The sequence below is a fragment of the Sorex araneus genome, chromosome 9 (assembly GCF_027595985.1).
Source record: "Sorex araneus isolate mSorAra2 chromosome 9, mSorAra2.pri, whole genome shotgun sequence".
In the NCBI taxonomy this organism is placed as follows: Eukaryota; Metazoa; Chordata; class Mammalia; order Eulipotyphla; family Soricidae; genus Sorex; species Sorex araneus.
The window spans coordinates 61,653,669-61,681,033 of NC_073310.1; the positions used below are offsets into that span (position 1 = coordinate 61,653,669).

Consider the following 27,365-nt stretch of genomic DNA (forward strand, 5'->3'; position numbering starts at 1 on the left):
AATGCCTTAACTGAAAGGTAGCTTGTGGCGTTTTGCTACTATTAAACACACGTTTAAAGAGTGTTGTTTGCTTATTTGTTTGGGGGCTACTCCCAGCTACCTTCGGGGCTTGATCCTGGTTCTGTGCTCAGAGATCATTTCTGGCCATGATCAGGGACCTTATGCTGAACTGAGCATCACACGGGGGTCAGTCACTCACACGGCATCATTCACCTTAACCCCTGTACTTTCTCTCTGGCCCCACATCAACGTTTGATATGGGCAAACACTCCTGGCTTAGCTGTGTAAATGCTCCTGAGTTTTGGGCTATACCAGTTATACTAATGTAATATAAGTATCGCGGAATAAATGAAAACTGGAGTGCCTTGCTGAGCAACCTCATGTAAGCTGTCCAATGTGTTCCTTTTGGCTGTGCTTATTAAGATTGGGGAGATGAGGAAATAGACCTTCGCTTTATCTTACTAACCTCACCTTTATCTTCTGCACAGTTATCTGTGAACACCTGTTATGTGCCATAACCATGGGAGGGGCGTACAAAGACAATCTAAAGACAACCCAGAGGCAAGTTCCCTGCTCCTGACCTCACACTCTGCCCGGGTAAATTCAAGGCAGAGAAGCCAAAGGTCATAATACATCTGGGAAAGGAGCCATTGGTGCCAGATCAGAAATGACTGAAGACTAAATATCTCAGAACATGGGCGTGAAGTTTCTCCCAAGCATTTCTAATGGCTCACAATGAGTCCCTAACGTTGAGCAAGGAATAAAACGTCCAAACTCACTAAGAAATCTGGGTTATTAATGGTGATTTCTCACAGACACAACCACTACATAGTTGGACTTTGCCTACAACGATAACTAAAGCGCAGACATGAAAACATAGAACAATTGGGAAAGACCCAGAAGCAAGGGGAAATGAGAGTCTACTCTGAGTAGTCACCGGTCCTGCCACAATCCACTTATTTCTCCTTGCCTGTGTATTTCGATGTCTGTTGGAACCCCCTCCAAACACCCACCTCATTGGGGTCCTGTTCTGGCCAACAGAGCTCCCCCTAATCCTAACAACAGAGGCCAGCAGAGCTCCCCACTCACCATAAAGATTCCAAGGGCCAGTCCTAGAGTAGCCCTTCACCAGTGACCATGGCGAATAGGAGAGGCAACACCCAGATCTCTCTCTCTCCTTGGCTGGAGAACGGCCTCTGAGGCACTTGTCTACTCGCCACACTCTGCAGAGGCCCCCAGGAGATGCTGCAGTTACCCAGGTCATCTGCTCAGTTCTGGCACCTCCACACTCTCCCTGCGAGCCACCTCCCCTTTCCGCCTCCCACCCCACTCCTCCAGTGCCATGGAGTCACCAGCCAAGTGCTCTGCTTCATTCGGCTCTTTGTCAGAGGTCTGCTGCTCCAGCACTCAAAACCAAGGAGTCAGCCTGAAAGCCTCAGGCCCTGAAAGTAAAGCCTGTGTCAGGGTAAAAATTATGTCCCCCACCCACACCCCTGGGTCAGAGCATCAGGACAGTGGGTAAGGTGCTTGCTTTGAATGCCACCAAACTAGGTTCAATCCCTGTCATCCCATATGGTTCCCAAGCATGACCAGGAATGACCTGAGCACAGAGTCACCTCTGAGCATCACCAAGTATGGCTCAGACACAAAACAAATAAAGAAAAAATTTGTGTCTCCAAAGAACTGAAAAACTAATACTTTTTAAAATTCTTTATTAGTGAATCACCATGAGGCACAGTTACAAAGTTACGAACTTTTGGGTTTGCATTTCAGTCATACAATGATCGTTTATTTACCCATCCCCCCACCAGTGCCCATTATCCTCCACCAATGTTCCCAATATCCCTCCCACTACTCCTACCCCATCCCCCACCACCCCACCCCACTTCTGCAGCAGGGCATTCCCTTTTGGAAAAATTAATATTTAACATGAACTGAGTAAATGAAAAACAAAAGCAAAAAAAAAAAGCAAAATTGTGACTGCACACTAGGGGCTGAAGACCTGATGACCAAGAATCTAAGAACTGTCATGTTGAGTGATATTGAAGAAATGAAGGAAGGGAAAGTGAAGAATTAGTATTGTATTGTTCATACTGATCATTCACTCATCAAATGTTTAGAGACTGCTCTTACCTCTTTGCATCTGGCCTGTAGTGAAGATACCAATGTGAACGCAATGGGGAGGGGGAACTCAGAGACAAAATGAACTTCAGCAGCAAGAAACTCGTTCTCCCCCCCTCCTACCTTTCTCGCTAAAGCAATGACTCTCTGGGTCCAGGGATAGGGCTTAATGGAGAAATGCAAGACTTGCATGCATGAGGCCCAGGTTTGATCCCCAGAGCTATAGAATTCAAAAAGGTTAGAGTCTAGACACATTCTGTGCTAGCTTCATTCACCACCATCTCAGCAGTGCCTCTGGCTCCGTTGACCTTTGACCTGCATCCCTTCTGCTCCTGTCTCTTCATTTTCTGTTCCTTCTTTTCTCTCCTAGTTCATCAAAATACATCCCTCTTCCTCCCCAATATTAGGACAAATAAAACCCCCATAAGTAAGAAGCTTGCACTGATAGTCAGGCTAATTAATTAGGTGATTTTTTTTTTGTTATGTCAACCAGATCCTGATGCAGTGAGAGCTCTGAAATTTGGTTACCAGGTGATCAGACCCAAGTGCTCCTGGCTGGTGACCTGGGAGAAGTTCTTAAGCTCTTGTACTTCTGAGTCTCCATCTGAAAAACGCAGGGGGGTGAGTCACAAGGCCTGCTGGTCTCTGTGAGATCATCTAAATAAAGATCCTCTAAATCAGGACCCCTCCAATATTTTCCACTCATGACCTCTTCTTGCCTGAGAAATTTTACATGACCCCAGATATAGAGGTACATGAAATAGATACACAAATCTAACATCTACTGATAACAAAAATAAATATATTTTAAAGCAATTTCTTTAAGGCTGAGTGACAGACAATTTAAGAAGGTAAATAGGCTCTCAATAAAATGCTAGCATCACATAGAAACTGCCTGATACATGTTTGTCACTATTATCAGTCGCTTGAACAAGCTGTACTTGAAGTCAGTGTAAAATGCTTCAGAACAGGACGACACTAGACCAAACAGAGCCCTAGCGACCCAGAGGAGGGACCTAACACAGATAATGAAGATACCAGAATTTAGCTTCAGGGCATAGGTGATATGATACAAAGATACATATTTTCACATCTACACATTTTGGCATCAGCAAAATTGTAATCCTTTCCTGAGTCCACTATTACTAGTTGGATTGTCTTTGCTAAATCAATTATACCAGCCTCAACTTCCTCCTCTGTAAGACAAAGATACTACAGCAGAGTTGTCACAAATGTCTAAATAAAAGAATTGATGCATTTCATTCTACAGAGGGTAAATGCTCTTATTCATGTTCCTCTTCACCTAGGTGAAAAATCTTAAGAATTGATGCCAAGAGTCCAAGTCCCTCTCTAACATACAGTTGTTTTGAACCACATTAATGTCTTTCCTGATCAACACACTCCAGCTGATAATTTGTTTGTTTTTGTGCCAAACTAACAAACCCAGCAATGCTCAGGGGCTACTCCTATCTCTGCACTCATAAATTACTACTATCAGTGCTCAAGGGACCATATGGGATGCCAAGAATGAAACCCAGATCGATTGAGTGCAAGGCAAATGCCCTACCCCCTGTACTATCACTCGAGTCCCCCAGCAGATAAATTTTATCTCCTCCTTAGCCTCAGAGCCAAAAGACTATGGTCAAGAATTAGTCCCAATTCTCACTGACTGGGTGATTTTGAGGTCAATTTTCTCATATGGTAAAAGGTGAATGGTTACATCTATCCATCTTACCACACGGAGTTCCTGCAAGGACTGAGTGTGATTAACTAGTGATATGAAGGATTTGGAAATGCTTTGTATCCTTGACTTGGTTTGCAATGAACAACATTTGTCTTAGAATGCTTGCTCTTTCTCATTTTGCTTTCAATTTTTTTTTTGAAAGTAAACCTACTGTTGATTGCCTTTTATGCTCACTTTTATTTCCACCAACTATTTTCTTCATTCAGTCAAACCTTCCAGTAACCCAAGGCAAGATGGCACTACCAACCTTATTTTAACATCAAGTGTCTTGGTTTTTTGGAGAGTGAGTTTGTTTGGTATGGTTTGGGGGTCATGCCTACCAGTGCTTAGGGCTTACTCCAGACTCTGGTTCATAGCGCTTATAAAACTAGAGATAAAAAATGCCAAGGAAAACCTTAAACAGATGGAGACTAAGCTACAGGCTGTGAAATAATCATTGGGTCAGTAAGGAAATCAACGAGGCAATTTTTAAAATGGCTGAAAAGAAACAGAAATTAAGACATGAGCTATTAGAACACACAGGACTCAGAAAAACAGCAGTATGAAGAGAAGCACATAGCAATACAGTCTGACATCAGGAAATATGAAAAATCTCTAATTAATTTAATCTCACAAGTAAAGGAAGTAGAAAAAGAAGAACAAATAAAATCTAAGGGCAGTAAAAGGAAGTAAATAATGAAAATTTTAATGGAATAAATAGAACGCAAAATTACAATACACAAGGTCAATGAAACCAATAACTGGTTTTTAGAAACTTTTTTTTTTATCACAAACATTTAGCCAGACTCATGAATGGAAAAAATATAGACCCCTCTAAGAGGCAGGAAAAGGGAGAGTTATACAGATATCACATAAATACAAAGAGTCAAAAGAGACTACTACAAACAAGTTTGTATCTCAAGTTTATACCTCAAAGGAAAAAACTAGAAGAAAGGGCATTCATAGATTCAAACAACTTCTAAGACTTTATCAGGAAAAAATTTAAAAACCTAAACAGATCAATTATAAGCAGGGAAATTGAAACAGATGCCAAAACTCTTGGGTTAGAAAGAGCACAACATATGGAGGATATGCTTTACATGCAGGAGGTTCAGATTTAATTCCCAGCACCACGTGGTCCCCTGAGCACCTCCAGGAGTAACCCCAAGCACTGATCCAAAGATAGAACAAACGTCACTAAGATTACACAAAAGGCCCCAAATAGACAAAACAATTCTGAGGCTAAAGAATGGAGGAATCATGTGTCCTGACTTCAAACTACACTACAGAGCTACAGTAACCAAGAGAGTGTGGTACTGAAATATAAATTTTTGTTATAATGGTATTGATGATCATGAAAATATAGAATCGCAGGTGAGTCACTAAAGAAGCCACAGTGTCTACACACAGTGGGATATTATGCAGTTGTTAGAGAAGAGGAAATTGTGCCTTTTGCTACAGCACGGATGGAACTGGAGGAGATCAGACGAAACAAAATAGGTCAAGGAGAAAAGCAAATACTGGATCATCTCACTCGTGCGTGTAAAGAAATACAGTAAAGTAACAGGCCAAGTCAAACAAAAACAAACCTTTGGACTCTGTCCACAGAACTGAAGCTACCAAAGATAGGACGGGTCCAATGAACACTGGTGAAGGAACATTTGTATTTGGGTAATAAGCATAGTGTGGTGACATGCATGTTGAGAAGGTGTAGAGCGGTACCCCCTAAAAATATACAGTCCAGGGGCCAGAGCAGTAATACAGTGGGGCAGGGCATTTGCCTTGCACACAGCTGATCCAGGATCAATCCCTGGCGTCCCATATGGTCCTCCAAGCATCAGTAATTTCTGAGTGCAGATCCAGGAGTAGCCCCTGATTATTGCCCCAGGTATGACCCCAAAAGTCAAATATATATATATATAATATATATACAGGACTGTATATATATATAATATTTGTATTATATATATATAGTATTTGCTTTTCTCCTTGACCTATTTTGTTTCGTCTGATCTCCTCCAGTTCCATCCGTGCTGTAGCAAAAGGCACAATTTCCTCTTCTCAAACAACTGCATAATATCCCACTGTATATATATATACAGTGGGATATTTTAGCCAGACTCATGAATGGAAAAAATATAGAAAAAATGTATATATATATATATATATATATATATACAGTCCTGTTAGCCAGTGTTACCTCTACCAAATAACTCTGCTCACATGTGACTTCTTCTACCAAGAGGTAAAATAAGAATGATAAGGGGTCAAGAGACAGTACAGTGGGTAGGGCATTTGCCTTGCATGCAGCTGACTCAGGTCCAATTCCTGACACCCATTATGGTCTCGAGCACCATCATAAGTGATCCCTAAGCACAGAGTCAGGAGTAGTCCTTGAGTACAATGACCCAGATACTCCTCCTCCCCCAAAGGAATGATGTGCTGGCACAATTCAAAGAAAAGAACCTAGAAAACAAACAAACAAAAAAATCTAAACCGCGTCCCTGACCCAGGCGTCTCTCTTTTCAATAGACGGATTCAGCCCCTCGCTGCCTCCCTCATCTCTGGGCCTATCAAGAGGAAGCGATTCGTCAGAGAGAAGCTTCCTGCTGTCTCCAGAAGGGAAGAGATCCGAAGCGAGTTGCGCACCACGTTCTGCAGGAAGCAAGAGGGGTGGGTTGAAAGAAACGGGGGTCTGCTCCGGGCTGCCCCAGCCAAAGCCCCTGATCTCATCAGGCCCATCCCTTGGCACAAGGTCAGTCCCTGACAGCTGCCAGTGTCCAACTTGGCACATCTCCAAGTTCGCATTTTAAAAATTGTTTGGAAAAAAAAATCTAAAGAATTCAAAAGAAATTTTTTTCTTTGGGGGTCACACCTGGCAATGCTCAGGGGTTACTCCTGGCTCTGCACTCAGGAATTACTCCTGGCGGTGCTTGGGAAACCATATGGGAAGCTGGGATCGTACCCAGGTTGGCCGCGTACAAGGCAAATGCCCTCCCCACTGTGCTATCACTCCAGCCTCCGAATATTTTTCATTTTGAAGAAAAGGGAAAAATGGGAGAAATTTAAACAAATAATATTGCATCTGAACATATTTCAAGACCTTTTCAATGGATTCATGCTGAGGAGCAATATTTTGGAGCAATATTCGGCTAAAGGAAACTCTCAGTGGCAAAACCCCAGCCTCCTGCAGATCCACCGCCCGGGGTGGCCCCGTCCCACCCGGGCAGCCAGTGAAAACGCTGGACGGCGACAGGGTCTCTCGCAGCTAGGGGGGTGGTGACAGGGTCTCTCGCCGCTAGGGGGGTGGTGACAGGGTCTCTCGCCGCTAGGGGGGTGGTGCGGGTCTGCCCCTGAAAATGAATCTGGAGATTCTATAGCAGCGAAACTGTGGCCAAGGTCCGAACACGTGTCAGCTGGGAGGGTCCGGGCGGCCAAGGCCTCGCCCTCGGCAGGTTCTGCACCCCGAAGGCTCGCACCCGCGCTCAGCCCCGCGCCCCCCGCCGCTGCCGCATCGCGGTGCTGGGCGTGATCGTGTCCGCAGGAGCCCCCCAGGAACACGCACTCACACCCGTGACCCCCGCGCCCCAGAACAGCCCCCTATGCACCCAAAAGCTCCGGGTCCCCCAAAAGCCTCCACCATGCCTCAGGAACCGCTTCGATATCGGGGAACAAGCTCAAAAGCAAGCGCGGAAGCACCCCCCAAGCGGGGCTCAGCTCTCCCCACCTCCACCGACGCTGCGGGCCCAGTGGTCACTGGAAGGAAGCCAGATCTGCTACAGTGACACTTTCCTAGAAGGTGCCGGACTCATACACAGCCACCCCAGGGACAAAGCCAGCGTGGTGCGGGGAATGGGGGGCTGTGCCTTCCCGGAGATACCCTGAGGGCTTACTCTGCCTCTGGCCTCAGATATATTCCTGGGAGTGCTGGGGGGGCCAGGGGGGTGCAGAGGATTGACTGGTGTCAGCAAGGCAAGCATCCCACCAGCTTCACCGTCTATCGGAACAGGAAATTCTGCTTCTTCACGTCAAGTTGCAAAGCCCTGACCAGACCCCTAGCTATCAAGGTGAGTACTCCAGGTAAAGAGTGAGAGAGAGAGAGTAGAAAGGTTTTTTATTATTATTTTATTTTTATGTGATTCCTCTACCCCTCTCGGAGAGCCCGGCAAGCTACTGAGACTATCCCACCTGCATTGCAGAGCCTGGCAAGCTACCCGTGGTGTATTCGATATGCCAAAAACAGTAACAACAAGTTTCACATTGGAGACATTACTGATGCCCGCTCGAGCAAATCAATGAACATCGGGAAGTCAGTGCTATAGTGCTACCGTATATCCATAAAATCTGTGTACCCAAACCTTTTAGTTTTTATTTATTATTTACTTAATTTGGACTGGAGCAATAGCACAGCAGGTAGGGTGTTTGCCTTGAACACAGCTGACCCGGGTTTGATTCCTCCGCCCCTCTCGGAGAGCCCAGCAAGCTACTGAGAGTATCCCACCCACATGGCAGAGCCTGGCAAGCTACCCGTGGCATATTTGTTATACCCAAAACAGTAACAAGTCTCATAATGGAACGTTACTGGTTCCCGCTCGAGCAGATGGATGAACAACGGGACGGCACTGTGCAGAGTATGCATTTATTCTACTTATTCAGAGCCCAGCTTCGCAGCAGCCCCTGCATTGTTCATTTAGCTTCTGTTCCAAGAAGTTCAGTGCCAGGGACCTGCCTCCAAGTCCCCTAGTCTAGTGGAGACAATGTAACTCTCTGGGATTTTCACTGGATTTAGTTTTAACTCTTGGGTTCATGAAGAATAATCTGGGGGCTGGAGTGATGGGACAGCAGGTAGGGAGCTTGTCTTAAACGCAGCCAATCCAGGTTCGAGCCCGGGCACCGCTTAGGAAGCGTCAGTGACAGAAGCAAGCCCTGAGTGTGAACCCCACGCCCACCACAAAAGAAAGAACAGAATACTGGGGCCAGAGGGATAGCACAGCGGGTAGGGCATTTGCCTTGCACGCGGCCGACCTGGATTCGATCCCCAGCATCCCATGTGGTCGCCCAGGCACCGCCAGGAGTGATTCCTGAGTGCAGAGCCAGGAGTGGCCCCTGAGCATCGCTGGGTGTGACCCAAAAAGAAAAAAAAAAAAGAACAGAATAACCTGTGACCGAAACATGGCTCAGGGGTAGAACAGCAAAACCTGGGTTCAATTCCTACGACAGGAAAAACAAATAAGCAAACCCAGCAAAGCGAACCATCCTGCACGAGCCGGACTTCGCAGCTGAAGCCATTACACTGACTCACACCCGTGCTGCACCTTCTCATGCCAAGGGAAGCATCTGCCCCTCCCACGCCCACTGTCACGAGAGAGACTTTCTAGCAGGACGAACCCAGTATCTGCTTCGCCTCTGGGTGCTGTTTCCTGGCGATTTCGCCTTCCAGTGCTCTACAGATTGGGGGTTCATTGCCCGGAAGCAGGGAGGGTGGGGGTGCTGGGAAAGAGGTGATGCCTTGACCGAGGGATGCAGCTCATCTTAGCACCACGCAGGGAACAGGGTTGGCCAGCTGCCTCATAAGCCAGGGGCACGGACCTGCCTTCGCTGGTTTTTTAGCATCCCTGTGCCCGAGTGCTCCTTCAGAGTCCGCATTCTCCCCATCTACCGTGACACTTCCTAGGGGGTGCTAAGAGTCCAGGAGTCTTGGGGTCCTCTTCCCTGTCCTCCCACCACAAGGGCAGTGCTTGACTGTGCCGGGGAACCAGCTGTCCACTGGAGGGAGAACCGGAAGCAAAAGGACAAAGCCCAGTCCCTCCTGGACGCAGGTGGCCAGCAGAGAGAGGAGACAGTCGGTGACACCCCTCAGACTGGGCAAAGCTGGGTCACCAACGGAGGAAATACTTTTGCATTTACTCCTTGTCTCTGACACGTTATTTATTCAGAGAGTAAATACAAATGCAGGAGGAAAAGAAGGGGCAAAAATCCGTGCAAACAATGTAGATTAGAAACACTGGTGAACTTTCCAATGACCAACGTTCAGTGGACGGGGGGCCTGGCACTAGCCCGGCACTGTGGGGTGAGACCCACGACTCGCTGAACAGGAGGAATGAGCAAATGAGCCTCCCCGGTAAAGCAGGGAAGGAAGGAAGGAAGCAGCAGACAACTGGGTTTGGGGCGGAGAAGGGGGGCTCCCGGCCGGGCAGCACCTGTGCTTGGGGAGCAAACTCCCTCCTCAAAGCAACAGGGGGATTCCCTTGGAGCCGGAGCACTGACTCTCCTGCCCCGTCCCTCAGTGCTGTAAGGCATCGCTTCCCCGGGCCCCCAGGAAAGGACTCCGAGTCAGACAGCTGCCACCTCCGCGTCCACTCACCCACGAGCTGCTCGGCCACCGGGAGGAGAGGGAGGAAGAGCAGGAGCAGGGACAGCGGCATGGCCCACGCTGGTCCTTTCTCCGGCCGCAGATGGAGAGCAGGGAGAGAAGAACCCCAAGCAGGCGGGACGGGTCCCCGTTCTGGCACACCCAGCTCAGAACTGCCCGCTGAGAAGAGGCATGGGGGAAGTGCTCCCTTTTAAAGGGCTTCTGAAATTAGGGAAAAGCGGCCGCTAGAGAGATATCCTGTCACATGAGGGTGCTTGGAAAAAACAGGAATTCAAAGTTACAACTTTGCTTTGTAAGCGAACTTGCGGAGGAGAAGCAGAGACACGGGGGAAGAGGACGCGTGCAGAGAGGGTGAGGGAGGAGGGAGGGGGAGGAAGGGGATGAGGAGGAGGAGGAGGGACATGGGGTAAGAACAGCAGGGCAGAGCCGGCCTTCTGGAAGGACAGGAGAGAAACAGCTCCAGCCTCCCTGGCAGGGGATGGAGAACCGGCAGGATGGGGACAGCCAAACTGAGAAGCCCCCCTGGAAAGCATTTAGAAACGGGGCAGTGGAGACTCCCCACTCTAACGTGGGGGTGATGGCGAGTTTCCAGGTCGAGACATGTTCTGAAGCTTTGAAACCCAGGCCCTCTGTCGCCACCGTGCTCAGTCTGTTTTATGTGTTTCATCTTGGAAAGCTTCAAAAGGAACAGTTCACAGCCAGTTCTGTGTTTCTTTCCTTAGAAAGTAAATGAGAGGCAAAAATCGAAGCAGACAACTGAGGAAGGCTCGGGAAAGTTCTAGAAGGTTCTAGAAGGTTCTCTAGAACAGTGATCTGTTCGTGGACCAGTGCCGGTCCACAAGCATGGAAAAGTTGGGAAATTCTTGTCACTTGCCTCAGTTTCCATGGCCTGTCTATGGATCGGGCACGACAGGTGCCGTATGCAGGTATAAAGGGGTTGAAGAATGCTGATCTAGAAAGTTGGAGAATACAATGACAACGGACTGGAATAAAGTCAGACTCACCCGTTGTGACCCATCCCGGCATTGCAGAGAATCATTGTTTTTTGTCATAGTCTTCTTGTGAGATCTGCAAGTGTCTTCTTGCTAAAAGAAAACAAAGGAGTTTGCTCAAAAAAAAAATGTAGATTCATTTCATAAAGGATGGGATTCCTCCATTTTAAAAGACCTACATTTCTCAACTACCATCTTTACCCCTAGGCAGGTAGTATTATTTTTCAGAATTGAAATAGAAAGAATATTTTAAACCAGATATCAGTAACTAGGTAATCTATCCACAATTGAAATGTGAGAAATGTTAGCAATTCTGAAAAATGTGCTGAAATATGTATTATTTACTTATTCAGGTGGGGGGTGTCACACCCAGCAGTGCTGAAAGTTTAGTCCTGACCCTTTGCTCAGAGGTTAGCCGATGTTCAGGGTCCATATACAGTGAGCTGGGCATCGAACCTGGTTAGGCCACATTCAAGATAAGTGCTTTAACCCCTGTACTTTCTCCTTAGCCCAAATTTTACATTTTTTTAAATTAATGGTTTCTCTTCAAGGAGATAGTCCCAAGACTCAGCATCTTTGTGATAGGGTCTAAAATTTGCTTTCTAACCGGCCTCACGTGCTGGAGGAAAAGGTAGCTCAGATAGAGAAGGGAACACCAAGTAACGGATGTTGGGAGGACCCATTCGGGTTCAAAGATGCGTGCCAAGAGTAGACTGAACATGATGGTCTCCCAATACCTCTATTGCAAACCACAACACCCACAAGGAAGCAAAAGGGAATGTCCTGCCACAGAGGCAGGGCGGGGTGGGGAGGACGGGGGGGTGGCGCTCTCACAGTGGCACGGTTTGGAGGTGCCCTGCAGTCCTTACGGAAATGGCCTGATCTCCCACAATTAAAACATTTACCCTTATCTTGCCTCTGTATGGCATGGTGGTGGGAGGGATGTTGGGACCGCTGGTGGTAGAAAATGGGCACTGGTGGAGGGATTGGTATTCCATCATTGTATGACTGAAACACAAGCACGAAGTTTGTAAGCCTATAACTGTACTCCACAGTGATTCACTAATAAAAAAAAGTTGAAAAGCTACAGAAAAAAAATATATAAATAAAATTAAAAATGAATAAAATTTGCTTTCTAATTTTAAAAATTTAATGTAGGTCTCTTACTAATCCTTTTTTTAAAAATATTCTAAAATGTAGATGATTCTGACAGGCAGGGGGTGAAAGGTAATAAAAATGTAGCACACAACACAAAAAAATAAGTAGGACACAACACAAATGTTTCTCTTTTTATTATGCCAGTGCTTAACTGACCAAAAAGAATTGGTTACAAAACAGGACAGATGAAACATAAAGCTTTTATTTTTTCAATAAAACATTGATTCACTAATTTGTCATAAAAATATTTTAACAAGTCTTTTATAATTTTGAAAGGTAAATAAATTAGATAGGTCCAAAAGGCTCTAGGCAATTTGAATTTATATCAATTTTAGAAGCTAATTGAATTTAATTAAATTCTCTATGGGCTCACATCCTGTGATTATTTTAATGCACAGATGTGTGGAATAGCTAAAATTAATGGCAAAATCTATGCCTTTGGAAGAAAAGTAAACCAAAACATGTCACTCATGAACTTAACCTTATTGAAACAAAGATTTATTACCTTTGAACAAGTAACAAAGGTAAAAGAGAGAGAGGAAGAAAGAAAGAAAGAAAGAAAGAAAGAAAGAAAGAAAGAAAGAAAGAAAGAAAGAAAGAAAGAAAGAAAGAAAGAAAGAAAGAAAGAAAGAAAGAAGAATGAAGCCCAATTTGTGGTGAGTGACATGAGAGAAGATGGAGTGGAATGTTCCAGGCTTGCACCATTCCACCTCCACCTCCACTGAACTGGCTCCAGGAACTCTCTGCCCCAGCACAGAGGCTTCCTGGGTCTGGTACCGGTGCCAGTAAGACTCACCAGGCCTTGGTTCCTGCACCCACAAAGGGAGTCTGGCTTTCTTGCTATTGAGCTACTTTAGATTTGGAGGCAAAGAAACTTCTTTAACTCACATCTTGACTTACCACTTCTTGAGAAAGTCATTGCCTGGGTCCCTCTATCCACCTGCCTGCTTTGGTTCTAAAAATAATGTTCGGGTCGAAGGGCTGGAGCACATGCCTACCTGGCAGGAACCCCGGGTTTGATCCCCAGCACCGCAGGGTCCCTTAAGCACAACTGGGAGCAACCCCCAAGACAGACGTAGCCCCCAAGCACCTCTGGGTGTGGCCCCAAAGCACAACCAAAACAATTCAAATTTTTTAATGTGCTAGTTATACAACACTAAAAAAATTAAAGCCACTGAAATATACACAAAACTCTGATTAATATAGTGTATCTTACATCATATAGATTTAATACAATAAAATTAAATCAAAGCACTAAAATTTTTTTTATTGAATCATGGTGAGATAACACAGTTATAAAATTGTTCGCAATTGGGTTTCTGTTCATCATAAAATGTTCCATCACCTATCCCTCCACCAGTGTACATTTCCCACCACTAGTGTCTCGTTTCCTTTCCGCCCCACACCTTTCTTCTTTCCTCCTCCTCCTCCTCTTCCTTCTCCTTCTCCTCCTCCTCCTTCTCCTTCTCCTTTTCCTTCTTCTTCTCCTCCTTCTCCTTTTCCTTTTCCTCTCCTCCTCTTCCTCCTCCACCTTCTCTTTCTCTTTCTTCCTCTTCTTCTTCTCCTTCCCCTCCTCCTATTTGTCCTCCTCTTCCTTCCTCCTCCTCCTCCTTCTTCTCCTTTTCCTTCTCCTTCTTCTCCTCCTTCTCCTTTTCCTTCTCCTCTCCTCCTCTTCCTCCTCCGCTTTCTCTTTCTTCCTCTTCTTCTTCTCCTTCCCCTCCTCCTCCTCCTACTTGTCCTCCTCTTCCTTCCTCCTCCTCCTCCTTCTCTCTCCATCTCTCTCTCTCTCCTTTAAAACTAAAGTCTTGTCATCCTCTTTGTACCGGTCTCAGAAGTGTTGGTTCTGTTTTTTGTTTGGCTATTAATGATGGTGATTGTTTGAACTAGCTCACTCTTCAAGCTAAAAGAGTATTTCTATAATAAAGGAAATCACCTTTGTTATTGGCAGAACAATTACTGAACTATTTCATTTCCTCCTAGACTCTCTTTCCTAATAATTACTCATCTGAGTGTGGGTTCCAGATACGAACTTGCCTTAGATTTACAGTAGTTCCAAGAAAATTTGCTCAACAAATTCATCCATAAGCGTGCCTATCATTTCTCAACTGATTCTGCAGAACTTGTGAAAGCAAGCCTATTAGTCGGAAACTGCTCGACTGAGAGCAAGGCCATTTCAACTCAAAATAAAAAAAAGAAAAATTATGAAACCACTGAGAAAAAATTATATTATTTACAAAGAGCATTTTGATATTTATTATAATCTATGGTATGTAAGTAAATACAGGTTATTTCATGGGTCTGTGAGCTTTATAATTCTGTAATCGATGTTATACTTTGTTATGGCGAACATCTTTATATATTCAATTTTACACGGTAGTTTGGTTTGTTTGATCTTATTTTTTTAAGACCACACCCAGCTGTGCTCAGGGCTTACTCCAGCTTCTGATCTCAGGAATCACTCTGGCAGTGCTGGAGGATCATATGTGATAGGCACAGCCAAACTTTCTGGAGTATGTACCCTACATGCTCTCTGTTTCTGATCACAGATCCAGGAGTAAGCCCAAGGCACGACAGTCAGATGTGGGCCGCTTTCCCTGCCCTCAACAAAAGGAATCACTGAACTATCTACAATGCAGAATTGGAAACCAACACATAGTATTGAATTCCCACCAGTAATGAGTGACTTACTGTGACAAAATTTCTCACCAACGTTTGGTCTTTCTGATGTTTTGGGTGCTCATATTCTAGTTATTGTTTTCATTTGTGTGTTCACCTCGTGATGTAGGCCAGCGAGCAACTTTTCAAATATAAATTTAAAATATACCTCTATTTTTGATGAGAATTCAGGCTTTTGTTATTGTATTTTAAAATAGGTTTATCTTCTTATTGTTAAATTTTAGAGTTCTTTGTAAATTTAGTATAAAGGTCTATAAAAATTTTGATTTTTTTGCAAATCCTTCAAGTATGGATTTTCTTCTAATTCTTTGGATACTCTTTCACAGAGAAGAAGGTTTTGGTTTGTTTGTTCATTTTATTGAAGTGTTATTTACTAATGATTTCTCTCACAATTCATGTGCTTGGTGTTATATCTAAAAAGGTCATTTATTTGTTAAACTCAGAACATAGGAGGAATCCACAATATTACCCCTTTCTTTTCCTATTTCTTTATAACTGTCATTCAATGAAATGAGTCAATGAATGACAGTTATATGTTTTTCTTACATAAGAAAAACAAGGCTGCAACATCAAACATGAATGTTATGGAATAAAAGACAAACAGTTAAGTTAAGGGATTATAATTTTATTAAAAATTGGTATTTACAATCAGTTTGATCATACATTCATGTGAAGTATCTTTCCTGCAACTAGTTTTATTTTCATATAACATCCAATGAGACATAATAATCAGCTGGGTTTCAAATTGTATTTGGAATAAGGGCTGGAGAGATAGTGCAGTGGGTAAGGCCTTGCACACCACACAGCTGACCAGGGTTCAATCCCTGCAACTCCATGTAGGTTTCTGAGCACCAGCAGGAGTCATTCCTGAGTACAGAGTCAAGAATAACCCCAGAGCATTGCCAGGTGTGACCCAAAAACTAAAAAAAAAAGATGTAATTTATTTGAAATATCAAGGAGTCAACTTATATCTTACCATATTTTTTTGTGTGCATACTTTTACAAAGAAAAAAATAAACTCTTATAAGAACACCAAATGCTCTTATAAAAGTTATTTAGGTCTGAATAACAACAGTCTTTAAGACTGATGAGAATTGTAATATAATTTTAATGTAATTTTAATCTCATGGTGTATTATTGTAACTTGTTGCAATGTCTATTAAATACCATATACTTGAGCTTAAAATCATGTAAATGCTTAATTATGAAAATTAATTAAGAATTTGATAATTTTTTTTCATATGTAATCTTTTGTGTATGCCTTCATTATTTGTATAAAGTATCACAACTTTCCCAAATATCAGGCACATTTTCAATTCTCTACAAAATGCATCCCAAATGGAAAGAAACAATACTTTCCATTTGTCTGGCCACTGCTTACTCTATATATTCTAATATAAATATAAGTGTATGCAAAATATTTATTTAGGAATATTATAAATTGGTCTTAGGGTCTATGTTTTTTTAAAAAGGGCTACCATGGCATTTTAAAGGAACTATTTGAATTATAATTTCATGGGGAGCTAAAAGTGTTATAAATTGTTATAGGAATTCCTGACATATGAAGATGAAAGATGCACTGTTAAAGCCAACACCCTAGGGCCTCCCTTGAAAGGAATTTAAGAGATTAATGAGGACTTTGGTAAGATTAGCCCACAATGGAAGTCTTAATAAAATGCTGTCGTCAGAGTGCTGTAAGAACTCAGACCCCAGAATCTGTGCATCCTCACGTTGGTTTTTTTTTCCATTGTTTTTTGTTTGTTTGGGGGCCACACTCCAAGGGGGATAAACAAGAATCTGTAGTAACTTTAAGGTTTTGCAAATATTTTTTTTAAATGCCTAATTACCATGTATTCTTAGGAGGTAAACATGAACATAGAAAATACAATATAAAAATCAGGCAACACATTGAATTGACTCTCTGAGACTTGGTCCGATGGAAATAATTAACACTTATCAAGTTGTTCACCCAACTGATGTGCCGAAGTTCTTTCCTATCAGCGTCCTTTGAATCCTATTAAAGGAGCATTTAATCTACTTAAGTGCTCTTAGGAGGCTTATCTTTTCAATGTGGAAATTTTTGTTGACAGTGGTAAAAGAGCTTGCCTCAAATCAGAAACCTAGAAGTGGAACTTGTAACAACTGTTGGGTGAACTTCTGGCAGAGGGGAGAGACCATAAAACTCCAGGGCCAGAGATACGGGCGCTTTTGGTGGAGAGGAAAGGGTATAAGCAAGCTGGAGTTGATCACTACAAGCCGTTTGTTCCCATAGCTCAGGGAAGAGACGGGCCATGGAACATTGGTCACTGCCCATAAGCTTCTTATCAAACCCTCTCAAATCTGGAAGGTCCCTCCAAGAGCTTCTACAGGATTCCCAGTGCGTCAGCCTGCCAGGTAAACTCTCAACACACGTCCAGCCCTTCCTGTCTAGATTCTCATGGTGTAGCATCACCTCTAACGCTGACATATTTATTTGCTGTGGTGTAAATTGGGTATTTTGTTTAAACAGAGCTTGCCCATGATTCTTTTTATGATGTTATCAAATTCCACAAATTAAATGTCCATTTACTTTGAAACATACATTGTCAATTTATGGCTTCCCATGGACGTTATCTGAGTATTACCAAATGAACCTTGACTCCTCAAGTCTTGATATTTAAGTTAACAATTCAGGACTCACAAGAGCTAAGCTTTAACTGAACCAAATATCTGTTTAGACAAAAGAACTTTAATTGGGGGGGTGGGCACACTCTATAGAGATCAGGGATCTCTCCTGACCATGCTCAGAGGGCCATCTGCAGTGCTGGTATTTGACCCAGGTCAGCCATGTGTATGTAGGAAAGCACCCTACCCCTGTGATATCTCTCTGACCCCCAAAATAAGTTTTTAAGCCCAAATCAATTTTGCTAAATAAGAAAGAGACCTGCCATTGTAGAAAAAAAAAGAAACTTAAGTTCATGTTTGAAGGAGATTCTACACTATTACTTTCAATTTTTTAAAAAAAGGATTCTTACCATTTATTCAATAACTTCAGTGTTAAAAAACTTATTCATTTATAGAATGCTTTTTAATTAATATAAGTGATTAAAATCCTTGTACTTGGTGAACAAACATGTTCTATTTGTTTAAAGAAGTTTTATGGAAAACATTTTTAGAAAGTAATGAACACATAACTAACTGAAATTAACAATTTCTAGAAATACATGTAAGTCAGCTGACAAGAACTTTGCTTAAATTTAGCACCGTTAAAGCACATTTTTAAAAAAGTGACTGTGACAGTTCTTAAAAATTATTTATTTCCTACACTATATTCTTCATTTCTTTATATACAAAAAGAACTTACGTTCCAAGTTGGGGGAGGGGAAACCAAACAAGAACCCCCCCCCCAAAAAAGAGGGACAAATGTCCATACACGCATATTAAAGAGGTTTGACTCCATTGCATTTGCTCTTTAGAAGGAAGTTTCGAAGGTGGAGAAAGGCCGAAGTTTGGTTAAGTAATTGAAGTAAAAGTAAGAGAACATGACCAGGACATTCTTGCAAAGGCCCAGGACGGGTGTGATGGTTCCTTGGACGATGATCAAACTGAGTCTAAGGAAGATGAAAGGCACGTCTTGGAGCAGAACACCTAGGAAATGCCGAAGGGGATTCTGGGGCGTTAATATAATCCTCAGGAGAGAGATGTAGCTGAAGATGTAGACCGGGTAGAGCCAGCCAGTCTTGTACACAGCAGGGTGGCCGGCCACACGCACCATCTCCACCGTATCCGACCAGTTCACAAAGCTCCACAGGAATATTTCGGCGCGTCTGTCCTGGTGGGACACTGTGCTCCAGATGCTCAACTGGAAGTTGGGTTCCTGGGGTCCCTCTGGCTGCACAGTGGGGCTCTGGGTGTTGGTGGGCGGGACCTTGGTCCTCCTGGCGGGCTGTGGAGCCGCTGACTTGCCGTCACTTTGAGTCACTCCGTCGGAAACGGTTCTGATATTCTGCAGAGTGGTTTCCTGGCTGTGTTGGTCATCATCAACTGCAACAAACAGGGTTTATTTAAAGGTGAGTTGAATGGGTTAAATTTGATTTATTTAAATACCATGGGTTTTTATCATCATCATCATCATCATCATTGTTTTGGGGGTGATGTGTGAAGATGCTCAGGGCTTACTCATGGCTCTGCTCTCAGGAATTACTCCTGGTGGTGCTCGGGTGACCTTACGGGGTGCTCAGATAGGAACCAAATTTGCCACATGCAAGGCCAACACCCTCCTCACTGGACTATCTTATTTTATCTCCGGCCCCCTTATTTTTATTTTTAAATTCAATGTTTGTTTCACTGCAGTTGTTGGAAATGCATGCCGTGGTAAGTGCTCTCTTCAAGACAGCAGCTGGCATGAGAGAATGTGGGAGGCCCTAGGTCTCATCCCCAACACTCGTTTTTAAAAAGTCGACAGGTACTGGGGATCAAACCCAGGCTGAGTGCAATTGCACTCAGGAATTAAGACCAGGAATTAAGGTGTTTGGCTTGCATGCGGCTGGCCCTACATTCTAGCTCTGAGCACTGCCACAGAAGGTCCCTCAAGTATGGTCAGAATAGACCCCTGAGCACAGAGCCAGGAATAAGCCTTGAGTGCTGCCAGGTGCAACTCCAAAACCAACAAAACAAATCAACAAAAGCAAAAAAAATTTTTTTTATCATTTCATACTTATAGTTAAACATGCTTTCCCCTCCTCCCTCCTCCCCTTCCCCTCCATCTCTCCCCATTTTGCATTTCCAGGGATTGAACCCAGTGCCTCACACAGGCCAGGAAAGTGCTATTTTGGGATTAACAGCCTGTTTTGTAAACATCGAAACTGGGACCAAAGAGGTGAACTAACACCCAACCTCAAATCCACAGTAATGGGCAGAGTTGTAATTCGCATCCGGACAGGTTCCCCACTAGACAATCTCAATTTTATAGGTGCCATTACCTGTCTAGAGATAATATACCATGCACTAATTTTAGAACATGTAAGTGTCATAAAATCAAATTAATATCGAAGTTCAATGGTCAGTTTTTTTGTTGTAGAAAAGATTCTTCAAAGAGCTATAGCCCAGGGGCCGGAGCGATAGCACAGCTGGTCGGGCGTTTGCCTTGCACGCGGCCGACCTGGGTTCGATCCCCGGCATCCCATATGGTCCCCCAAGCACTGCCAGGAGTAATTCCTGAGTGCAAAGCCAGGAGTAACCCCTGAGCATTGCTGGGTGTGACCCAAAAAGCAAAAAAAAAAAAAAAAAAAAAAAAAGAGCTATAGCCCAGATCTCTATAAAAAAATAAATAAATAAAATTTTCCCTTTGAAAATCTTAGGGAATGTTGACCTCTAGTCTCATGGATCTTTATTACAATACTGAAACACATACCCTCAGATGAAATTTCTCTGCCAATTTTTATGCATTTGATGTATGATCTTTGGTCCTCAATTCCTTTAAAATTACTGAATCATTCTGTAAAAGTCCATAACATCACCCTCTTTGCTGAGCATAAAAGCAGACTCCCTACTTCCTCTCTGAAGCTGTTCTCCAGCCTATGCTGTGAACATCCTGCCCACTTTCCACTTTAAATTGTTCTGTTGCCAATAAAGTCTGTCTTTTCTAAAAATAACAAAAACAAAACTGTAGCACTGTTGTCCCGTTGTTCATTAATTTGCTTGGGCAGGCACCAGTAACGTCTCCATTGTGAGACTTCTTGTTACTGTTTTTGGCATATATATAAACAACAACAACAAAGAAAACTTAGGAAAGAGTGGCATAATAAAGCCAAGGATTCTTTTTTTGGCGGGGGGGGGCAGGGAGTGGTCCCACACCTGGTGGTGCTCATTACTCCTGGCTCTGTGCTCAGGGATCACTCCTGGCAGTACTCAGGGGACCATGTGGGGTGCCTGGGATTGAATTCTGTTCCGCCATGGGCAAGGCAAGTGGGTAGGCCCACTGTGCAATCACTCCAGCTCCTAAAGTCAATGTTTTTCAACTGTTCTTCTTCCACAAGGATCTTGAACTGATCAGTACAGTTGGTTAAACTAAGGCCTCTCATTTGTGGCCGTGAGGCTATGCCCAACCAGCATGGCAACACGCCAGCCACCTGGGTGAGGAGGGTGCTTCTTCATCAACATCATGGAGGTGAGACGAGAGGGGAGAAGCAGAGACAGAGACACGCGAATTAGCACTGATGCCATGAGTGACAGGATTTTAAAAATGAAAGTTGAGCCACATTGTTTTCCAGTCATTTATCCACTTAAGCACCATTTGTGTTGCTAAGAATTTATCAGGCCTTGACAAAGTTTACTCAGGGAACATGCTGAGTGGCCATGTTACTTGATAAGACAGAATTTAAAGGGTGTAATTAGACTAAATAGTTCTAAAGGTTAAAGGCATAAAGTTAGTAAAAACTTGTTGTACTCTATTGAGCTGAAAGAAACTATTTTTAAATAACTGATTAATGACTGAAAATGCTTGATAAATAGGGTTGTTTAAAAACAGATAAATAATGGTTTTCATAAACTCATTCTTCAATTTTAGTATAAATTGAGAATGTTGATATACTAAATACATTACCAAAATTCCTGATGAAATGACTTTCTTTCAGTAATAACCATTACAGAAAACATTATTTTACTGTTCATAATCATCACTTCTTAGACTCAAATGCCATTATCCCTCATCTTACCAAGAAAAAAATCAATATAGAAACTATGTTGCTGAGAATATGCCCGAAGTAGAGAACTTGACCTAGAATCCCCATTGCTTTGTGCACAGTGGAACACAATCTATAATTTAGGCTTTCAAAGACCATCACAAGTTCAACATTGTTTCAACCCAGGAAACAATAAGCTAAGAAGTGATCCTTGAACCATTTTTTAACAGTCAATGTCTTAATATCTGAGCTGTAGGTGGGGAACAATGAACTCCTAGTTAAGAGTTTGGAGGAAGGAAGGAAGGAAGGAAGGAAGGAAGGAAGGAAGGAAGGAAGGAAGGAAGGAAGGAAGGAAGGAAGGAAGGAAGGAAGGAAGGGAGGAAGGAAGGAAGGGAGGAAGGGAGGAAGGGAGGAAGGGAGGAAGGGAGGGAGGGAGGGAGGGAGGAAGGGAGGGAGGGAGGGAGGGAGGGAGGGAGGGAGGGAGGGAGGGAGGGAGGGAGGGAGGGAGGGAGGGAGGGAGGGAGGGAAGCCATGGGCAAGGGAGTACAGGGATTAAGATGCTTACTTTGTATGTGACTGACCCTACTTTGATGCCCAGCATCAAATGATTCCCTGAGCATCACCAGGAACAACCCCTGAGCACAGAGTTTAGAAAAAGTCCTCAAGCACCACTGGGAGCACCCACTCCTCGCCAAAACAAAGAGATGCAAGTCATAAAACTAGCAGCATTGGAAAAGAAACCAGTGCCAGAAAAATAGCTCAACAGGTTGAGCATATGTTTTGCCTGCAGAGGGTTGAGTTTCATTCCCAGTACTTGCATGGACCCCCAAGCACGGCAGGCAGTGACATTTGAGCACAGAATTGGGAGTGACCCCTGAGTACTGCCAGGTGTGTGACTCAAATACCAGAGAGTTTAAAACAAAACAAAGTGAAACTGATACTAATAATGTGTGGTTAGACTTTCAACAATTGCTAGCAGATAAATGTCAGAGGGTGCTCGATGCTGGGCGGCGAATGACATAGCACATGATAAACTCTTCTCTCCCTTACCACACTGCCCACTGCCTGGCACAGGTACGGCTAGAGAAAGAAACCAAAGGGGCTCAGGAGAGCTTTCTGAAAAGTGACTAGCGGAGTATCAGAGTGAACTTGTCAACGAACGGGGAAAGGAACATTCCCAGGTACCGGGAAGAGCATGTGAGTGATCCTTCAGCTAGAATGAATCAGAAGATGTAGCGCCTTTTGCCTTTTAAAGGGCAGGAGAGGGGTTCGAAGGGTTTAAAGGGCTAATATCCGCTTGGTGCGGTGTAAACCCCTGTCTATGCATGAAGTTGCTCATTGTAAGGAGAATGCCTAAGCTCTAGATAGTGTCCTTTCCCCTCTTAAAGATGAGTAAACTGAGCACAGAGAAGAACAATTGTTTTAGAGGTTCCATCCCTGGCATGGAGAGATCAGAATTTGATTTTGTTCGTTTATTTTGTTTTGGATGCTCAGAGGTTACTCCTGGCTCTGCACTCAGGAATCACTCCTGGTGGTGCTCAGGGGACCGAAGGAGATTCCGGGGATTGAACCTGGGTCGGCCACATGCAAGGCAAGTGACTTACCTGGGAGAGATCAGAATTAGAATCTCTGATCCTTAACCACTAGACTACTCATTCTGCCTGTAGTTCTGGCTACCCAGCAGGTGTTGGTCTTTATTCTCAGCTCAATGGGAAGCAATGAAAAGTTAGGAAAAGGAGAAAAAGTTAAGGAACGTTAGGAATAGCAGCGAGGACTGGAGACATTGGCAAAGAAGCCACAGAGTTGCTGGGCGGGGATGTGGTTATCTCAAAGCAGCAGATAGCAAGGTGAGAATTAGAATCCAAGCAGTGTGACTACTGTCTGGAAAATACTTCTTCAAATTTATTTTTCCTAAGAAGAATATGTCTGAAGAAACCAGAATGCTTTCACATATTATTACAATTCACATATAGTTTCTCACATATAACTTCGGGGGTGGGGGAAATCTAGGGAAAAAAATCATAAAGTCTTATTAATGCTTTTTATGGAAAATACAGTTTTTTGGGGGGGAGCTAGGAAGATTAGGCCATCCCCACAGTGCTCAGGGGTCACTTTTAGCAGTGTTTAGGGGACTCTACAGGATGCCAGGAATCAAAATGGGGTCTACCGTGTGTGAGGCAAGCGCCTTAATACCTGTGTGATTTCTTGGGTCCCACAAAGCACTTTTTTACTGACAATGTTTTTTTTTGAGAATAAGAGAAAAAAGGCAATGAATTAAAGCAGAACTGTGTGGCCTGAGACAGTGCTTCCTGACAGAGGAACTCCTGACTCTTTCTTGCCTGTGTCCCTTGGGTTAGTTTGTCTAAGGCCGGAAGGTAAGAAATCTCAGTTCTGGGAATGAATTCTGAGAGTCAGCCCCTGTGCAGGAAAGGGCTAATGTTTTCTAATGTTTTGCTAAAACCTGCACACAAACCGAGAGTGAAGTCCATAAAGACAGTCACGGCTCGACAACAGATGATTTTCAGTGAACTGAAATAGAAATTCAAATGCAAGAAAATGGTAAGAAGGATTACAGGTCATCAGACTTTGCATTGAAGTTCCACAGACCCCCACCCCATATCAGGGGAGGTCAGGAAGCCTGGAGTGGGATCACGCGATAGAGGCTTGCCGAGTTGTGCTGGTCTCTTGTTTGTCTGTCGACAGCGCAGGGAACAGAGCACCTGTGTGGGCAGGGATGGTGAGCACTGCTCATCAGAGCCTCCAAACGTCTCTCAGCCCAAGTCCACGATCATTGCTCAGTGGGGCCACGTAGGGAGCTAAAGTTGGCTGTGACTTGTTCACACCAGAGAGATTGGCAGGTGCTGCTAACTGGGGCTCCCTCGCTCTGCAGGAGACGAGGCATCCCACCCCTGCCCGGAGTTCAGACTGTGGTTTCCACTACATAATGATAATGACAATGATGGGGGCTGGAGCAATAGCACAGCGGGGAGGGTGTTTGCCTTGCACACAGCCAACCTGGGTTTGATTTCCAGCATCCCGTATGGTCCCCAGAGCACCGGCAGGAATAATTCCCGAGTTCAAGAGCCATGAACCAGGAGTAATCCCGGAGCACCATTGGGTGTGACCCAAAAAGCAAAAAAAAAAAAAAAAAGTAATAATAATAATAATAAGAAGAAGAAGAATGGTGGTGGTGATGGTGGCAAATCCAAGATAAAACGTATCGTCTGTTCTGGAAGAGTCTGCAGCACACAGAGCTGTCAGACAGCTGTGGCTGCTTTCTCTACAAAAAGGCATTAGTCCTCAGTACATTCCAGAACCCTAAGTATGCCTGGATGTGCTTCCAGGGCTGAGGGCACAGCGCATGTGTCCTGGTTTCTAGTCCAGCACCAAAAAGAAAAAGGGGTGGGGGGAGAGGGGGAAACAGCGCCAAGTTTCAGTTCCCTGCCAGGCATTGCATAAATCTGGTATTGAGTAAATGCACTGTTTCTGTATTTCAGGCAGTATGGAAATTCAGGAAAATTATTCTGTGAGAGGACAGCTGGAAGACCAGTTAGACCAAATTGCTAAAAATTCGTGATATTGATGTTCAAATATGCCATTTTTGAAGAGCTGAGAAAATATTCTCAATTTTTTAGCCCTCAGTACTTCCTGCGGGATGTTCTTTTCCTTGCTCCAGTTGATAAGTGTGTAGTCTAGAAGCATGATTTTATTTACATTATAGAAGTGCTGTGCAAAGAAATTACAAAGTCATGGAATATATCTTGATTATTGTATACTTGCATGAAACATTTATAACTCATTATTTTACTTATCTCTATAGAGAGATACATATTGTGATCACTTACAGGATAACTTACATATACTATGTGTTAGATTACAAACTATCATCAAGATAAATTACATGCAGCCTATTATAGAATGTATTAGGAGTAGCATATTGTGTACAACAAATTAATATATAGTATAGGCAATAATTCTATATAATATGGCATGTATGGAGAAATGTTTTAATATATTGAAAGCCTATAGCTTCTTCCCAAGTAGGAGTAACTGGTGGTTCTGCGGCGGTTTCCAGTGCCTCACGGAGGAGAGACCCGAGCTGGAGTCCCTGCACAGCCCCAGCAAGACTCAAGTGTCCTGTGACTTCAGGAAAGAGCAGGGCTCCTTGCTGACAAGCGTGTACCCAGCTCAGCTTCAGTTCTCTGGTTTGATAGCACAGGTCCCTGCCACCAGCCAGTGAGCCCTATGGGGGGGACTCCCCGGTGCCTCAGGTCATGTCAGAGTGGAATCTGCCAACAAGGTTTGCCAAACAGGCTCCAGAGTGACAGCCCAGGGTAGCGCAATGGGCGAGGCCCCTGCCTTGCCTGCAGCAGCCCCAGGAGCACTGGGTCTCCTGGAGGAACCTCCTGGTTCTGCACTCAGGCTAGCAAAGCCAAGGCTTTGGTTGCTTCTGGTAATCAGCCACCCCACGGCTAGCAGCGACAGGGACCTTGACACAGGCTACCTTCTGCTCCTAGGGAGCCTCTTAAGCAAGACAGTCTGACTTAGCGAGGAAGCCCCCACCTTAGGGACTCAACAGCCAGGAAAGCTCTCCCAAGGCCTGGGGGCCCCAGACATACCAGCATGCGGACATCAGGCTTTGACAATGGGAGGAGCACAGAGCATGGGGGCCGGGGGGCTGGGGACAGGCGTCTCAGGAGGCCCCAAGGTGGGGACACAGGAGCCAATGTGTGATTCTAGGAAGACTGTGTGTGAGCACTAGGAAGGAGACCTGAAAACTCACCCAGCACCCAGCACACACACACACACACACACACACACACACACACACACACACACACACACAGAGTGCAATAGATGAACTTAAGACCTGAAACAGCAGGTGGGAGCAGACCCCGGAGCACCATGCTGTAGGTAAGACCCCCACAACCAATCTCCATTCGGGGGAGATGACAGTGGCCTAGAGTACACTCATGTTCAGCAAAGCCACTAGCTTTGCAGCCTACTCAGGATGCTTCTACTCTGAAGGAGAAGATTGCGGCAGAGAAGCTTCAGTGATCTGTGCCTTTCGTCCTCAACTGCAGCCCCACCTTCATTGTGAACAGTGATATGTGTCTAGTAGGGAGATGACTGGTGGGCTTCCGGGAACGCTCTGCACACAGAAATCCCCAATTCAATCCCCAGCTCCCCCTGGTCTCCTGAGGTCACCAGGCACAACCCCACCATCACCCCACCACCACTGGCACTGCTGGATGTGGTCCAAGACCAATCAAAGAATGAAGTGATGGCTCAGCATTTTAAAGTAGTGTATGCTGAATTTGTTTTCAGATGTCCAGCAAATCCTCCTCAAGTATTCATTCCGAACTTTTGCAACTCTCAAGAATATTACTCTAGCTGTAAAAACAGCTCATTTCCTCCAGCACCCCCCCCAGTATGAAAGAAATAATGATTAAATACTAATTTGGGCATGTGGCTTGGTGATAAAAATGCATGCTATCCAGGATTAAGATCCTAGGTTGGATCCCTGGAACTAATAATAATTCCAATTGCCAAAAATCTCCTGAAGCTGTTGTAAGGAAGGGAACCATAGCTGAGATTTAGTTTTTCTGTTTTTGGTTTTTGAGCCACATCCAGAAGTACCCAGGGTTTACTCTTGGCTC

At 44.2% G+C, this 27,365-nt stretch overlaps 2 protein-coding genes across 2 annotated transcripts in view; both read right to left on the minus strand.

The window, feature by feature from the left end:
* MRC1 (mannose receptor C-type 1) overlaps positions 1-10,271 on the minus strand; it is a 110,833-nt gene extending 100,562 nt beyond the window's left edge. The window contains exon 1 of the mRNA XM_055147082.1: positions 10,209-10,271. Within this exon, the coding sequence (XP_055003057.1) occupies positions 10,209-10,269 (61 nt within the window). The 5' untranslated portion in view covers positions 10,270-10,271. The remainder of the gene's footprint in view (positions 1-10,208) is intronic.
* Positions 10,272-18,494: 8,223 nt separating this feature from the next.
* TMEM236 (transmembrane protein 236) overlaps positions 18,495-27,365 on the minus strand; it is a 32,564-nt gene continuing 23,693 nt past the window's right edge. The window contains exon 4 of the mRNA XM_004605479.2: positions 18,495-19,066. Within this exon, the coding sequence (XP_004605536.2) occupies positions 18,495-19,066 (572 nt within the window). The remainder of the gene's footprint in view (positions 19,067-27,365) is intronic.